The sequence below is a fragment of the Lissotriton helveticus genome, chromosome 7 (genome assembly GCF_964261635.1).
Source record: "Lissotriton helveticus chromosome 7, aLisHel1.1, whole genome shotgun sequence".
Lineage (NCBI taxonomy): Eukaryota > Metazoa > Chordata > Amphibia > Caudata > Salamandridae > Lissotriton > Lissotriton helveticus.
The window spans coordinates 623,902,098-623,918,636 of record NC_136068.1 but is presented as its reverse complement, the minus strand read 5'-3'; the positions used below and the strand labels follow the sequence as shown (position 1 = coordinate 623,918,636).

Here is a 16,539-nt window from a genome sequence, read left to right as displayed (position 1 = left end):
GTCAGTCCATAGAGCCAAATTATCTCTGTCCTTCAGAGTATGTTTAGATAAGGATGACAATGCTGGCAAGTCTTAGGAACATGAGATTCAGGAAGGCAAATAATACAGACAAGTCTGATTTAGCCTTCTTTTTGACACAGGAAGGCAAGAATCAAACAGAGGGCATTTACGAGTGAGAAAAAATGCTGAACTCCCTGAAAAATAGAAAAAAAGTACTTCAACAGGTAAAAAAAAATATAAGTAATAAGGTTTTGATGAAAAAACAGGAGATAATTTCTGACAAAGTCAAAAATGTGAGAGCTGGTTAACCAGGGTCTTGACTGAAGGAGCCGGAAAGAACTGACCTAACAGTCACCCCTGAGGCATGATGGGAAGCTAGGGGTCATGGCTGCCTTAAAGGCACGGTGTCCGTTTCTTTGCGCTTCTATGGGTTATTTTTTCAGCTTTCTATACTACTGGAATTACAATGCAGCCAAGGAGCTGACAATGGCAGCTTTTTTGTTTGTAGGGTTATGATTTCTACTGTGCATTAAAGCAGTTCAAATGTTCATTGTTTTCCTGCTTTGTTTGTGTACGCGGGCAAAGAAAAATGTAACAACAGCATTGCACAGCTGTAGTGTATGGTAGGCTTCGTTGATGTAAAAAAAAAAAGTATATATATGCACAAGTTACTACTTGTGTAATGATATATCTGTAAGACATTAATTAGTGATAGATTCCTTACCTTAGAATATCCCCAGGCGTAAGACTGGACCCAGAAAGTTTTGCTTAGCAGTACCCCTGCACGTCAGTAGATGGCGTTCTGCGGCTCCGTGTCGGTCACTGGCGTCGCAAGCGCCGAGATGACGTCACGGAGACTACTTAGGCGCCACCCATGCGAGCGGACATCAGTTCTGTACACTACTTTCCGCACCAGGGAACGCAGAGCCATGCAAGATACTGACCATTGGTGCATAAAAACTAGGGCCCTGAAAGGGATGACCTTAACCCTAGTAAAAAGTTCGCAGAACGGGGAGGATGGGTGGGGCGGTAAGGAATCTATCACTGACTAATATCTTACAGATATATCGTTACACGAGTAGAAACTGAAAAAGACACATTTGTGATAGACTCCTTACCTTAGAATAGATACCCCAGCAATACCAACCCCGGTGGTGGGTCTGAACAAGATTACACCAGAAAGTCACGGTGCACAGAACGGCCAAAGAAGCCGTCCCTCCGGACCGGACTGTCCAGGCAGCAGTGCTTGGTAAACTTGTGCAGCGAGGCCTATGTAGCTTCCTGACAAATGTCCTGCAAGGGAACGCCGCATCCCAAGGCAGTAGTGGCTGCCGTTGCCCTGGTGGAATGGGCACGCAGTCCCAGAGGAGGCTCCTTCTTAGCCAAGGAGTAACATGCTCTGATGCACAGAACGACCCACCGGGAGATGGTCCGCTTGTGCACAGCCCGACCTTTTTTGGCGCCCATGTATCCAACAAAGAGCTGGTCCTCCACCTGGAACTGTTGTGCACGCTGCAGATAGAAAGAGAGTGCCCGTTTTGGGACCAGACGGTGGAGCCTCTCTCTTCCTCCCTAGAGGGATGCAGAGGCGGAAAGAAAGTGGGCAAAGTGATGGTCTGCCCGATGCAGAAGGGCGTGACAACCGTAGGCAAGAAAGGACAGGTCCTCAGAACCACCTTGTCCAGATGAACAGAGAGGAAAGGAGGTTTAGAAGAGAGAGCCTGGAGCTCACTCACCCTTCTGGCAGAGGTGATAGCCACCGGGAAAGCAGTCTTGAGTTAGAGGACGTAAGGGACAGTTATGAAGGGGCTCAAAGGGAGCGCACATCAGAAAGGTCAAGACAAGATTCAAGTCCCACTGAGGCATTATGAAAGCGTGTGCGTAATGCCCTTGAGGAAACGGTTAACAACCGGGGACTTTAAAAGAGAAGGCTGATCTGGAAGCCGCAGAAAGGCGGAGATGGCCGATAGATAACCTTTTTGAGAGTGCTCAGAGCAGAGCCCTGACGGGTCACAGATAGAAGAAACAGAAGAAACTGAAGAACCTCTGAAAGAGGGACCGAAAGGGGATCCACAGCCTTTGCTGTGCACCATGCCACAAATTTGTTCCACCTGCAGGCGTATACCATTTTAGTGGAGGGAAGCCTGGCTGCCAAAATAACATCACAGCCTTACGGAGGAAGGACGAAAGCTGTTAACTGTCGCCGGTCAATCTCCATGCATGGAGGTGGAGGCTGGACAGGTTCGGGTGAAGGACCGTCACCTGCTGCGGCGACAGAAGATCCTCTCGAAGAGGCAGACGACTCGGGGGTTCGACCACCATGCCGAGTAGCTCGGGATACCAGTATCTTCGTGCCCAATCCGGAGCCACAAGGATAACTTGGGCCCGGTCGTGCCTGATCTTCAGCACTCTGGGCAGAAGTGGTATAGGCGGAAAGGCGTACAATAGACCGCAGCACCACTCGCGGCGAAAAGCATTGCCGAGCGATCGCAGCCTTGGAAATTCCAACGCGTAGTTTTGACGACACTGCACGTTCTCGTCCGTGGTGAATAGATCTAACCAAGGCTCTCCCCACTGCAGAAAGACATTGAGCCACGTCCTAATTCAGATGCCATTCGTGATCTATCATGCACCAGTGGCTGAGTCCGTCCGCCCTGGTGTTCAGAGAACCTGCCAGGTGTTGAACCACCAAGGTAATGCCTTGATGTTCCAGCCATGTCCAGAGACGCAGAGCCTCTTGACAAAGGGTCCAGGACTCCACCCCGCCTGTTGCAATACCACATGGCGGTGTTGTTGTCTGAACACCTGCACCACCCTTCCCCGGACAGAGGGAAGGAATGCTTTCAGTGCAAGTTGGATCGCCCGCAGCTCCAAAAGGTTGATATGAAACCAGGACTCCGCTGGAGACCAGAGGCCTCTGATCTCCGCCTCTTCCAAGTGGCCTCCCCATCCCAGGAGGGTTGCGTGCGTCACCCCTGTGTGCTCCGGTTGGGGAATGGAGAGGGATCTGCCACTGACCCAATCGTGATTCGTTAGCCACCACTGCAAGTGTCGTGTAGTGCCCTCCGAGATCTGGACATGATCGGACAGGTTGCCCTGATGTTGTGCCCATTGGACTTCAGGTCCCACTGCAGAGCCCGCATATGCCATCTGGCATTTTGCACTAGCAGGATGCTGGAGGCCATGAGGTCCAGGAGCCGGGGGGTCATCATGACTGAAACCCGGGATAGAGTCTGAAAGATTGGAATCACAGCCTGAATATCCCAGACTCGCTGCTCGGGAGGATAGACCCAAAACAGCATAGATTCCAGAACAGCTCTGATGAAGGGGAGCTTCTGAGAGGCCTCCGGTGCGACTTCGGCACGTTGATGGAGAACTCAAGCAGATGCAGGAGGTCGGCCATAGTCTGAAGGTGGCCGGCTACTGTTTGGGGCGAGCGCGCCTTCAACAACCAGTCGTCAAGGTAGGGGGAAGACTGACACCCAAGACCTGCGCAGGTGAGCTGCGACTACCACCATCACTTTCGTGAACCCCGGAGGGGCGCTGGTAAGGCCGAAGGGGAACACCGCAAACTGAAAATGCTCCTGGCCCATCATGAACCGCAGGTAACGCCAGTGGGCCGGCAGGACGGGGTTGTGAAAAATAAGCATCCTGCTAGTCCAACGCCACCATCCAGTCTTCAGGGTCTAGGGCAGCCAGGACCTGAGCCAGAGTCAGCATTTTGAAATTCTCCTTACGGAGGAAGAGATTGACGTCCCGGAGGTCCAGGATGGGGCGCAGGCACCCCTTGTCCTTCTTGGGGACCAGAAAGTAATGGGAACAACAACCACTCTCTACTTCCTGCCCAGGAACGCACTTGATGGCCCTCTTGGCCAAAAGGGCCGTGACTTTCTGTTGGATAAGAACTAAATGATCCCCGACATGCAGTGGCACCGAGGTGGCATGGCTGGAGGGGAGGACTGGAAGGGAGTAAGCCTTGCGGATTAACTGCAGCACCCACTTGTCCGATGTGATATCGCGCCAGTAGGGCAGGTGGTGGCGGATCCTGCCACCCACCAGTGTGGAGTGCTCCACGAAGCTCGGAAGGTAGAAGCAGCGGGGGTGGAGGTAGACCGACCTGCACGCTGATTCCCAGAACCGTCCTTGCGGAAGCCGCGACCACAGCCGCGCTGAGGCTGGTTCTGCACCGGCTTGCTGAAGGAGCGTACCTGGGTGCCTCCGTCCTGGCCACTATAGGAACGAAACCCAGGAGTGGCCAGATTCTTTGCAGAAAGACCCAAGGACTTGGCTGTGGCCCACAAGTCCTTAAAACGCTCCAATGCACTTATCGCCAAACAGGCAGGGGTGCATATCCATGAGCGAGCTCAGGACATCGGGCGAGAACCCAGTTGAACGCAACCAGGCGACACGTCGCAACGCCACCATTGTAGAAATCGCCATGCGGTGTCCAAACCACACCGAATGGTGAACTTAGCGGCATCCTTACCTTCAGCAATCGCCTGCGAAAGGACAGCCTGGACCTCCTCAGGGCACTGAGGCAACACCTGCGCAATGGAATCCCAAACTGCGTGAGAGTAGCGTCCAAACAAGCAGGCTGTATTCATCGACCGCAGCCCCAAGCTGACCGAAGAGAACAACCGCTTACCAAACTGTTAGTTTCTTAGAGTCCTTGTCCAGCGGAGCCGAAGGAAAGGCGCTCCGTGACATCGAGGCCTGGATGACCAGACCTCTCAGGCGTGAGATCGGTGGTCAGAAAGGCCGGGTCGCCAGGTGCCGGCGACGTTTTTATCCACTGGGGCCCCCGTGGCCGGCTGCGACCAAGTGCTCAAGAGGACTTCGGTAAGGGCATCATTGAAGGGAAGCAACGGCTCCGACAAAGTAGACGCCGTCTGGAGCACCTCTGTGAGGAGGTTGGTTTTGAGGATCACCGTGGGGAGGTTGAGGCCTCAGCTGCCCGACGGAGCACCATTGTGTAGTAAGCGCCCTCCTCCATCGTAGGCGGGGGAAGAGGCAAACCCCGGGTCAGAAGAGACATCGAGATCGCCAGCGTCTTCCAGATCGCCCACCCAATCCAGATGGGAGTCACACTGCCGTGAAAGAGGATCCTCGGATCCTTCCCAGTCCGCCTCCGGTGCCAGTTGCGGCGGCAGGGCCGGAGCCGCCTCCCAATGCAGATCCCAGGCCGGAACAAAATGGTCCTGGAACCGGGGAAAAGGTGGGATGAACGGCACCCAGTGCGGCGCCGGAGCAGACAACGCTGCACCTAGTGGCACCGGGGCCGGAGCAAACTGCATAGGATCCTGTGACGCCGGGGCTGGCACCGCTGGCGGAGCAGCCGGGCCAACAGGATCTGGACACAGGACAGCGTGGCGGGAGCCCGAGGCCTGAAAAGGTGTTCCATGGCAGCAAGAAACTCTTGCACCTGTTCGGGAGTCGCCGACGGACCCGGGTAGGGGGTAGACCGTGGGACTTCCAGGCTCCAGACCCCTCAACCACCTCCGAGGAGCGACGGGGGAGGTCAGAGAGCGAACACGCTTCTTCGACTTATGACGTCGCTTACAAGATTCAGAGGGCGAAGACTTGGAGCCCGAGGAGCGACGGCTCCAGTCCCGCAAGTGGTCCCAGGGACGGCCCCTAGACCTGGAGCGTCGGTGAGGAATGCGGGACCTCCAGCAACTTCTGGCGCCAGTCCCGCAAGGCCTTCGGGGCCATGGCTCGACAGTCCCGGGAGTCGTGATCAGTCTCCAGGCAGTAGAGGCAAACACCGTGGGGGTCCGTCCCAGACATATTACTGCGGCAGGCCCCACAAGACCTAAAGCCAGGCATCCCTACGTGCACCAGAAGAAAAAGGGGGAGACAAAAGTCTCAAAATAGTCAAAAAGTGACTAAGGTACTTGCTTAATCCGGATCTGCGCTTGCTGGCGCGGAAAAAGAAAACTGACGTCAGCGGGTTTGGGTGGTGCCCAAGTAGTCTCCGTGACGTCATCTCGGCGCTTGCAACACAAGTGACGGTCGCGGAGCCGCAGGAAGCCACCTACTGACGCGCAGGGTTACGGCTAAGCAAAACTTTCCTGATCCAGTCTGACGCCTGGGGATATTCTAAGGTAAGGAATCTATCACTAACGTGTCTCTTTCAGCTTGGCTGAGGCTCTCTGGCTCTGGGTGTAGTACCTCTCCGTTTTGCATGGAGTGTAAGTCTTTCCTCTTTCCGAACTTGGGAGGTGCACCCTGTGCCATTTCCATTATCTGCGAGTACCAGGTCTGCCTGGCTCACCGTGGTGCCACCAGTATCAGCGTCATGTTGCTGGTTCTGCACTTGTTGAGTACCCTGGGTATCAGTAGTATCGGGGTAAAAGCGTAAGCAAATGTTTTCGACCAGCTTATCCACAGGGCATTCCCCAGGGATCCTTCCCCTGGTTGCCTGGATGCGAAGTTTCGCCATTTTGCATTCTGGTATGTTGCAAATAGGTCTATTGTCGGTGTTCCCCACCTTCTGAATAGCCTTTGCGTTTCCTGTGTATTGAGCTCCCACTCGTGGGATGCCGATGTCTGTCTGCTGAGCCAGTCTGCTTCCACATTGTCCTTCCCTGGTAGGTGTATGGCTAGCAGGTCTATTTTGAGTGGGATGGCCCATCTCCATATCTCCTGTGCTAGGTTCGATAGCGGGGCTGAATGTGTTCCTCCCTGCTTGTTGATGTAGAACATCGTTGTTGTGTGTCTGGGACAACACTCTGGTTGTACAGTCTTTTCTGGAAGGCCTTCAGGGCGAAGAACACGGTCTCTAGTTCCAGGTAGTTGATGTGTTTGACCGCATCTGCTGGAGTCCACAGACTCCCTCACCCTGAGCTTGCTCATGTGTGCTCCCCATCCCTTCTGGGATGCGTCTGTGGTGATGGGGTTGGTGGTGTTAAAGGCTTCCCTTCGGTTATGTTCTCCTTCTTCCACCACGATATCTCCTCCTGCACTGCGTAAGTTACAACCACTAGATCTTCCAACTTCCTGTAGCTTGTGATCATTGTTTTTGCAGCCATTCATGGAATGGTCTCAAGGGGAGCCATACATTTGGGACCAGATGTATGCAGGAGGCCATCATGCCCATGATCTTGCTCGCTCTCCTCACTGTCAGAGCTCGCCCCTTCTGGTAGAGGCGCGTCTCCTTCAGCAGGGCCAGTGTTCTCTTGTCGTTGGGGAACACCCTGCTCTGTATGGTGTTGATCTGTGCTCCTAGGAAGATCGTCACTTGTTCTGGTTCCATTGAGGATTTCCCCCAGTGAATGGAGAATCCCAGGTCCATCAGTGTACTGGTCACGCGTCGTGCGTGTTCTTTGCATGTCCTGTGTGAACTTGCCTTTATTAGCCAGTCGTCCAGGTAAGGGTATCCCTTCCCTCCTTAGGTGCGCTGCCACTGATGCGAGGCACTTGGTCAAGATCCTTGGCGCGGATTTTAGTCCGAAGGCTAGGGCTGTGAACAGGTAGTGTTCTTTGTTGATGGTAAATCTTAGTAGATGTTTGTGCTGCCTGTTCATTGGGATGTGCAGGTAGGCATCTTTGAGGTCTATGGTGGCCATGAAGTCCCCGTCCCTTATCTGAGGAATGACCTATTGTATGGACCACAACTTGAACTTTTGTGTTTTTATGTACTTGTTTAGGAACCTTAGGTCCAGGATGGGTCTCAGTGTTTCGTCCACCTTTGGTACCAGGAAAGTAGGTTGAGTACACTCCCTTGTTCCTTTCTCTGTATGGTATTGGTTCGATGGACTCCTTTTGGAGGAGTTCCTTTGCTTCCTTTTGAAGTAGCTCTAGCTCCTTTCCTGACTGCGCCTTCCTTTTTGGTTTCTTGTTTGGTGGTGTTTTTTCCCAGTTCTATGCAGTATCCGAACTGTATGATGTTGAGTATCCATTTGTCTGTGGTTATCTTCTTCCACTCCCGGACGAAATGACCTAGCCTGCCTTCTACTGGTGTTACATGTTCATTGATGTTTGGTCCGTGTAACCCTCTGTTGGTCTTGTTGTGCTCCACCCTGGGAGGTGTTGCGTGGGTGGGTACGTATTGCGTGACGGAGTCACTTTGAGGTGGGTTGTTGGCCCACTCTTATTTTGTCCACGTCCATTCGCCCTCCTGCGAAAGGACTGGCCCCTTGGCTGGTAGTGCCAGGTTTGTTTTTGCTGTCCCTGTTGTGTTTGGATGTCGCCCTGGTGGGACTGCTGGAATGTTTGCTTTGAAGTTTCTGGCTGGTTCCCCCTCTTCAATTCAGTCTCCATGTCGGGGAACCCCTTCTCATCCCCTGAATTGTAAGGCCCCCATGGACCTTGCAGTTTCGTTTTCTTTCTTGAGCTGGGTGAGCTTTTCATCCACCGGCGCCCCAAACAGTGTCTCCCCATTTAACGGGATGTTTAGAATGTTGTGCTGTACCTCTGGTTTGAATCCAGAGATCCTGAGCCAGGCCTGCCTTCTCTCCGTGATTCCCAACATCATCAGTCTGCTGGACGTATCAGCTCCATCCACGGCTGTTTTGAGGCAAGAATTTGCCACATTTTTCCCCTCCTCCACAAGGTGTGAAGCTCTTTGTTGGTACTCATCTGGGAGGTGCTCGATCAGCTGTCCAATCTCGTCCAGAATTTGGTACTGGTGCATGTTCAGCAGGGCGTTTGAATTCGCCATGCGCCAGTGCTTCGCTGCATTTCTTTCTATCTTTCTCCCAGTTAGGTCCATCCTCCTGCTTTCCTTGTCTGGTGGTGGCCCTGATGTTGTTGGCACATTTGCCCTTTTCCTGGCGGTCGCCGCAATAATGGTGTCCGCTGTAATTGATCTCCTGATGTAGGGAGGATCCTTAGAGGAGTGTTTATATTTTTTCTCCGTCCTAGGTGTGACGGACATGCATGTTGCCAGTTCTTTGAACGCCTCTTTCCCTTGGGCCACGACACTCAATCATGGGGAGGTACTGGCTTCTCGTTTGTGTGGGGAGCAGGGTCTCCAAGAGGAAGTCTGCCTTTGGTTTTTCCTCATCTAGCTTGACTCCAAAGGCCGTAGCCGTGTTCTTGATGACCATATTGTAGACCCCAATGTCATCTGGTAGCGAAGGCTTCGAAGGGTACATGTCCACGGGCTCTTCTGGGCTTTTGGTGTCAAGGTCCTGCCACTCCAGGTGCTGTGTCCCCGAGGATGCAGAGTCGAGGGTCGTCTGTTGATCATCATCGCCCTCCTCCTCGTAGTAGAAGGCTTCTTCCTCTAGATGTTCCTGGGTCTCGGGAATTTTCGGCGGCCCTTCGGCGTCAAAGTCCTCCTCCTCTTCTATTTCAACGGTCACCGTCTTTGGCTTTGACGGAATAGCGAAACTCATCTTTCGGTCGAACTCCTTTCTTTGCAGGATGTTATCTATTTCGGCCTCGAGCCGTCTCTTCTTTCTCTCCAGGATCTGCTGGGCTGTTTGTCCTTGGATGCAGCTGCAGCCGTCGAGATTTTCAGCGCCAGTGCTCCCTTCGAGAACTTAGACTCTGTTTTTCAAGAGTCTGTCTCAGGTTTTCGAGGGCCCTTCGGGGCTTTAGGGGTTGTCGACTCTCCTACCTCTTTAGAAGTCTTCTTATCGGTCTACGACCATGTAGTCGTCGTCTTCTCCGGCGATGGTGTCCTCCTTGTCGCTCGAGAGCCCCAGGTCCCGAAGCGGCGGCGGTTGTCCCTTGCCTTGCATGTTATAGTTGGCTCTTTTCTGTCTCTCTCTAACCCAGAGAGTCTTCGGTGTGAAATATTGTACAACTTCCCTGCACCAAGTGATTCTTGCTTGTAGGTAAAATAACAAAGTAACAACTTTTTATACAAACCAATTAGTCTGGATTCAGGCTTTGAGTGTGCACTATCATTTCTTGCTCAAGTGTGTACAATAAATACTTAACACTACCTACTGATAAGCTGAACTGCTCAGCCCAATTACCACTATATTGAGAGTAAGGTATTTTCAATCTACTTTCACCTCTGACATACCTTTCGAGACTCACTGGACTGTGTACACTATACCTCTTTTTGGTATACAAAGCCAGCATATGATAGTACTCGGGTACAATCTGTCCAAACCAGATGTCGAAAAAATCAATAACAAAATTGGTGGATACTTGACGTCACATCGGCATCTGCATCCAAAACATGCGACGAATACATAGGATTCCTTCATACCCATTTTTTGTTGTAAGGTGCAGCTCAGTTGGCCTCACATATTGCAGGTTTATAAAGAAACTACAAAACCTATATAGTCATGCTTACAACCAAAAGGGTACATCACATGAAATGGTATGCTGCTTTTGCAAATCAGCCATAGTAACAAAATGTCACAAATAATGTATAGCTTTCCCGGGACCATCCATGGGGTTTGCACCGGTTTCTACTGCTAACAGGTTCAAATCACCAAAATTAGGAAAAATTGTCTACCTCTAGCAAACGTGTCAAAAAGGTGGGGAAAAATATTTTTGATGCATCTCTGCTTGTTCTTGAAAGCTATGAAGAATGTCATCCTAGCACAGCAAACCTTTTGTTGATGACAGTTTTAGGTGGGGGCACTTTATTGCGCACCACTTTCCCAATTAAAAAAAACAATATATATCTATAACCTGGCAATTTTCTCAGCCCCTCCAGTGGAATTTACAAACCAGCATACCTTTAGAATCCCAAGGACACTGCAAATGAGCATGGAGTGTTGCAGAGTAAATTAAGTGCATTGGTGTAGAGTGAATTGGTACAGAGTGCACTGCAGCAGAATGTGTGGAGTGTCATAAAATGGAGTTGTGCAGAGTAAATTGGAGTGGCCTTGAATGGAGTGGCGCAGAGTGCAGTGTAGCGGTGTAAAGTGGTGCGGTGCAGAGTAGAGCGCATTGGCGTGGAGTATGCATGGTGTGCTACCACACCATTACAGACAACACATTTTCAATTGAAATGATTACATATGCACTGACACAGTTTTACTAATAAAACTATACAGCACACTAGCTAAAGTTGGAAATGGCATCACCTAGTGTACTGGTTTGTTCTGTTCATATAAAAGTATTTGTTTCCAATACACTTCACAATTAACTATGTGCTTCGTTTGTGCGTTTCTAATTTTGATATATTCTGAAATACTTGAACAGTTCATTTAAATGTGGGCTACAGAAAACCTTTCCTAGTTCCAGTATCCATCAAGGTTGTCACATAAATCCTCTCACTTTGAAGTCAGAGAAATAACAGTAAACACCAAGCTCCCTCGGAAGACAGACTCACATTTGACCTCGTCTTTGAATGCACAACAGATGTGATAGGACAATAACCAGATTTACAGGGCTGTTTAGCGAAAGGAACACTTGTGGAGAATATAATAAATCTGTATGAAAAGGCTTTGCTCCTTGGAAAGGACAAACTCACTCTGGACAGTCTAAAACAAAGCCAGCAAATAGAAAGTCAGAAAATGTGAAATACATACCACAAATCCAATGGTAAGCAACGGGCAGAAAAATTCCAAAGGAAGCTTTCTGAATGTCCCCAAGAGGTCTATAGCAAACCAGAGAGCTGCACTGTCGGGTAGGCTTCGACCTAAAAAGGGCTCAGCACTGGGGGGTGGAAAAGCCTTAGCAGCCAAGATTAAACGATTACAGGTTTGAAGATTTTACCTGAACTCATAGCAAACTTCAATATAGAAGAGATCTCGGATGCTGGATGTTAACACATTTGTGTTCCAATTGTTGAGATCATGAACACAAATATTTTTACCTTTTCTTCTGGTTAGCCTCACCATCAGTGCAAAAGTCAGACAAAGAAACATAACAGACATTTTAGGATTTAATGAAGTCACAAATGGGCCCAGAGAGCGAACAAGAGATGGGAGAATGGCTGGTGGACCATCCCAGTCTCCCACCACTCCTCTACTCCAGCACTCACCATTTCATTTACATCAGTTTCTTTTACCATTCACACACATACAGTGAAGGGGTGGGGAAGAGGGCAACCCTTCACACAAACATACAGGAATAAAAAAGAGAAATACATTAAAACAAGGGAAATGAGGTGTATGCAGTGCTTAAAATCACACCCCAAACCTTACAAATGTACAAAATATTCTCTTTAAAGTCAGGGATGCTGCGGAGTTTGAATATATAAATATTTACACATTACTTCCAAAAGCCTTTTTTCCCACCCCAAGGCTCAGAGTCCAAATACATATAATAATATTAATTATAATAACAACAATAATATTACTGAGAACAGACAAAGGCAGGGGACGCTATTATCTTGATTCCCTGTCCTTATATAGTGCCGAGAGGTCCCGCAACTCTGCGGCATGGGGTGTGGTCCTGCGTGGTGGTGAGCCAGGTCGCGTACTTGTGGAGGGAATAAGTGGAGGTGGGGCACTCAGCAGGTTGATCGGAGGAGTCTTACTGAGAAGGCTGTTTGGGTGGCCCATGGTGGGGTTAATTCGAGAATACAGGTGTCCCCCAAGACTTGCCATTATAGTGTGATGTGGAAGGTGGGCTTCCAAGGCAGAGTGGGGCAGCCCATATAGACGGGCCCGCTCATAGTCTTCTCGAAACATGTGCGCTCTTTCGTCCATCAGTGCAGCAGCGGCGGCACGCTCAGGCTCTCGATCTCTGAAGGCCTGCTCATGCTCGAAGTAGCGTGGAGCAGCAAGTCGCTGCAAAGAATCTGAGCGAAGGGCCAGCTCTCTGCTCAGCAGCTCTCTGCGATGCATCTCCAAGTTGCTGCGGTAGGGCTCCCTCCACGCCTCGAGGGCAAAAGAGGCGTGCGGGAAACGCTCCCCTACTCCCATGACATGTCCCATGCTGAGGTATGGTGCCATAGCTCTAGGCCTGTCAAACATTGCCAAGGTGTTCAGAGAGTGCATGCCAGCAGGAGACATGTGGAGGGGTATGTGCATTCCGGCCTGGCTATGTGGAATGTTCTGCAAGGGGCTAGCATGAAGGACATTATTGGCACGCTGAACTTGTGCCATTTCAAACCCAGTCATGATCACATCCGGCTCCTCTTTGCGCTCTTCTTTTACTTTGACATCATGCTTCCTCAAAGCCTGTTCAGGCGTTAACTGCGGTTTACGGTCTGTTGCCTCTCGGCTAACGCTAGACCTGCTGTTGGGCCGGACACTTTCATTCACAGGAGTCCGGACATATGGTGAATGCTCCCTGGCAACAGTTGTTTTGGAATCTTCAGAGGTCAGGCGTCTGACTAGACCACTCTCTACAATAGCATGGGTGTCACGCAGCTTCTGCTCTGACAGGTAGTGGTCTTTGCTTGGGTCTGCAAGTTCCCGGCTGCGCTCCCTGTCGCGTACATCACTACTGCCATGTCCACGGTCATCTCCCACTGATGTACGACCACTGCAGTGTGCCACCAGAGGTTTGTGGGTTGGAGTTGCTGGAGATCCTCTGACTGGATGTTTGGAGAAGAGATCCCTGAAAGAGTGGAAAAAAATGTGAAACTAGTGCAAAATCAGTAGACTGGCAGTTTTAAATCTTTCAATTTTAGGCAAACATCCGTATTCCCTTATAAAAATGGATCAGAGGGGCAGAAATACAAAACCATGGATTTATCTAATATTGCAAAATGTATTGTATTGTATTTGCTTTTTTATAGCGCTTACTAACCCTGACGAGGCGTCGAAGCGCTTTTTCGACGGGTAGCACGCTACTCCGGGACCCACAGAGGATTAGTGTTGAATTAGTATAGTGAAAAATGCAAGTACATTTTAAGTGGTGGATAGGTTAGTCAGTTATTTGGAATTATAGCAGAAGGATAGAGTAGGACAAAGGTTTGTATTTATTTATCGCTCGCTTGTTGACGCATGCTATTCAGGGAGCCTATAAAGGATTAGTGGTGAAATAATATGATGAAATATGAGGTAATTTCAGTGGTGGATATTAGTCTGTTACTTGGAGTGAGAAGGATAAATAAGGATGGATAAAAGGAAAAGAAAGATTTGCATTCATATAGCACTTGTTACCCTTGATTAGTGTTGAACGCTTTTTTGGCGAGTAGCACTCCACTCCGGAACCCATAAAGGATTAGTGTTGAAAATAAGTATAGCATAAATATGAAGTAATTTGAGTAGTAGATATGTTATTCAGTTATTTGGGCAGTATATTAGTATAGTTGAATATGGAATTTGAGAAGTGAACATGTTAGTCTGTTAATTTTGATAGAAAAAGGATAGTGGAGGGATAAAAGAGTGAAGGATTTTTTTTTTTTAAGTCAACTGATGGAAGGATCATTATATATTTGTTAGTGATAGAAGGTGGACTGTTAGGTGTAATTACAGCAGGGAGAGTGTCTGAGTGGGATGTAGTTATGTATGGTGTTGATTGGCGTTGTGTTAGTGATGAGTGTATTGGTTAGTGGTATAGGATAGAGTTGTGTAATGTTTTTGGGTGATGGTGGATATGTATGGTAGTTGGGATAGTAGGGTGTGTAGATGTGGTTTGGTTGGTGGTGTATGCTGGTACATTAATCTGTGCATAGTGTTAAGCGTGGTGTATATTTGGTGTGAGTGTGTTGCTCTGTTTGTGGTTGTGGATGGTGTGGGCTGGGTATTGTTAAATGAGAAAAAGGGCAGCATTTCTGGCCCTAGTCCCGACCAGTCTCGAACAGGCCCAAACAGGCAACTACCCATGTCTTCTCCACCCATAACAGGCTCAAACAAGCAACTACCCTTGTCCTCTCTGCCCTTAGCCTCAACGCCCAGGATGAGACGCCCTAAGCCTGGCCTTTTTTTGTAGCCCTAGTAATCAGGTGACCACTTCAGCCAATGGGAACCCTAGCCCTAACACTATCCAATCACAACACCAGCACTAACATCTAGAACCAATAGGAGACCAGGACCTTTCAGACAATCTTAACCCTAGTCAAAGCACCCAATCAGTTCAAAACCCCTCATCTCTACGTCCAATAAAGGCCTTAGCCCTACCACTAGTCCCAACCCAAGTCCAAGAAGCCAATGGTACAGGTAGCCCTAGTCCCTACTTCCAATGGAAAGCCTAACCCTACTCTTAGTCCCACAACTGGTCCAACAACCAATCACACCAGAAGCCCTAAATAGCTACTTCCAATTAAACGTCTAACCCTAGCCCTAGTCCCACCCTACTCCCAACAACCAATAACATAGGAAGCCATAGTCCCTACTTCCAATAGAACTCCTAACCCTAGCCCTAGTCCCAACCCTGCAATGATTGAATCACAGACCGAGAAACCAATCAGAACCCTCAAATACCCAACCAATGAGGACATTACCCTAACCCAATAGAAACACCAGATACAACCACCAATCAGTGTACACATGTGCCAACCACTAGCACACCATATAAGGTCCCAGCAACCTCTGACAAGGTCTGCTGGCCAGGGATTTGGAAGCTGCTTGCTCCTGTTCAGAATCTCCTAGGAGACACACAGGCTCAATCCACAACTTTGGACTTCAGCAGGTAAAGGCTTCACTAACTCAAAATCTAACAATACTGTTTGAATAAAGCTTAACTCCCCATGCTGGCCAAAAAACGAAGTGCACAGGCCCCAGTCAATACAGTTTAAACTAACCCTGGGCGAAGCACTACGCTACGCTTGCGTAGTTTGCGCAACTTCGCACTACGCGAGCTGCACGTAGCACAGTGCGAACACGCGTAGCGGTCATTTTTTGCTTGTTTGCGGTCCTCATCATCATGTTCACGACCGCACGCAAGCAAAATGACATCCCGGCGAGACTCTCAACGCGGGTAGGTCAGGTTTCTCATTGCAAGGGGTCGTGCATGCTTGCAACCGCTCGCAATGAGAAACTACCAGTTTGCGTTGAGAAAGCTGCCGCTCGAGTAAAAATCTACTAGAGCGGCAGAAAACTACAGCTCGCACTGTGCAAGATGCCGTTTTCAATGATTGCACAGTGCGAACAAGCAGCCGGCACTGTGCAATCATTGAAAATGCATCTTGCACAGTGCGAACATGCTACTACGCAGCTCGCGTAGTGCTACGTGAAGTTTGCGTAGTGCGAAGTGCACTTCGCGTAGCGCTACTTCGCGAACTACGCCCACCCTTAGTTTAAACAGCTCACAGAAGATGAGTGGCTATATACTTCTAGTCTATGGTTTCAAATGTTGGAGACTTTAGACAACTTTGCTGCCTCGAAAGCACATTTTTAAATCTTTCCTTAACATTTATCTAGAACAGCAGAAGAATAATTTAATGTGGAACCAGGAACAACTGTGTGCCTTTGCCTCCATTACTACCCTAAGAAGGCGTTACAAATGTCTGTCCACTTGCCATGCATGACTAAGTGCAAGTCAAGCCTTTGGTTACCGGGAACTGGACAACTACACAATTCTGATAGGTTAACATCACGGAAAATTATTTATCTGTCCATTAGTAAGTCACTCTTTCTCTGGGAAAGGACAAAAAAACAATCTTCAAAGAATACAGCTACACAGTTTTACTATGTACAGGAAGAATGGACCATTGTGACATCATCAAACTTGCTGCAAACAGCATTAATTCACTATCTAGTTAAAAGACAAAGGGTTAACCAGCTA

At 49.4% G+C, this 16,539-nt stretch overlaps 1 protein-coding gene across 4 annotated transcripts in view; it reads right to left on the bottom strand.

Annotated features, from left to right (window-relative positions):
• Nucleotides 1-11,787: 11,787 nt before the first annotated feature.
• FBRS (fibrosin) overlaps nt 11,788-16,539 on the bottom strand; it is a 430,176-nt gene continuing 425,424 nt past the window's right edge. For all 4 annotated transcript variants that reach the window (XM_078652840.1, XM_078652841.1, XM_078652842.1 and 1 more), the window contains one exon: nt 11,788-13,425. In XM_078652840.1, coding sequence (XP_078508966.1) covers nt 12,246-13,425 — 1,180 coding nt within the window. In that variant the 3' untranslated portion in view covers nt 11,788-12,245. The remainder of the gene's footprint in view (nt 13,426-16,539) is intronic.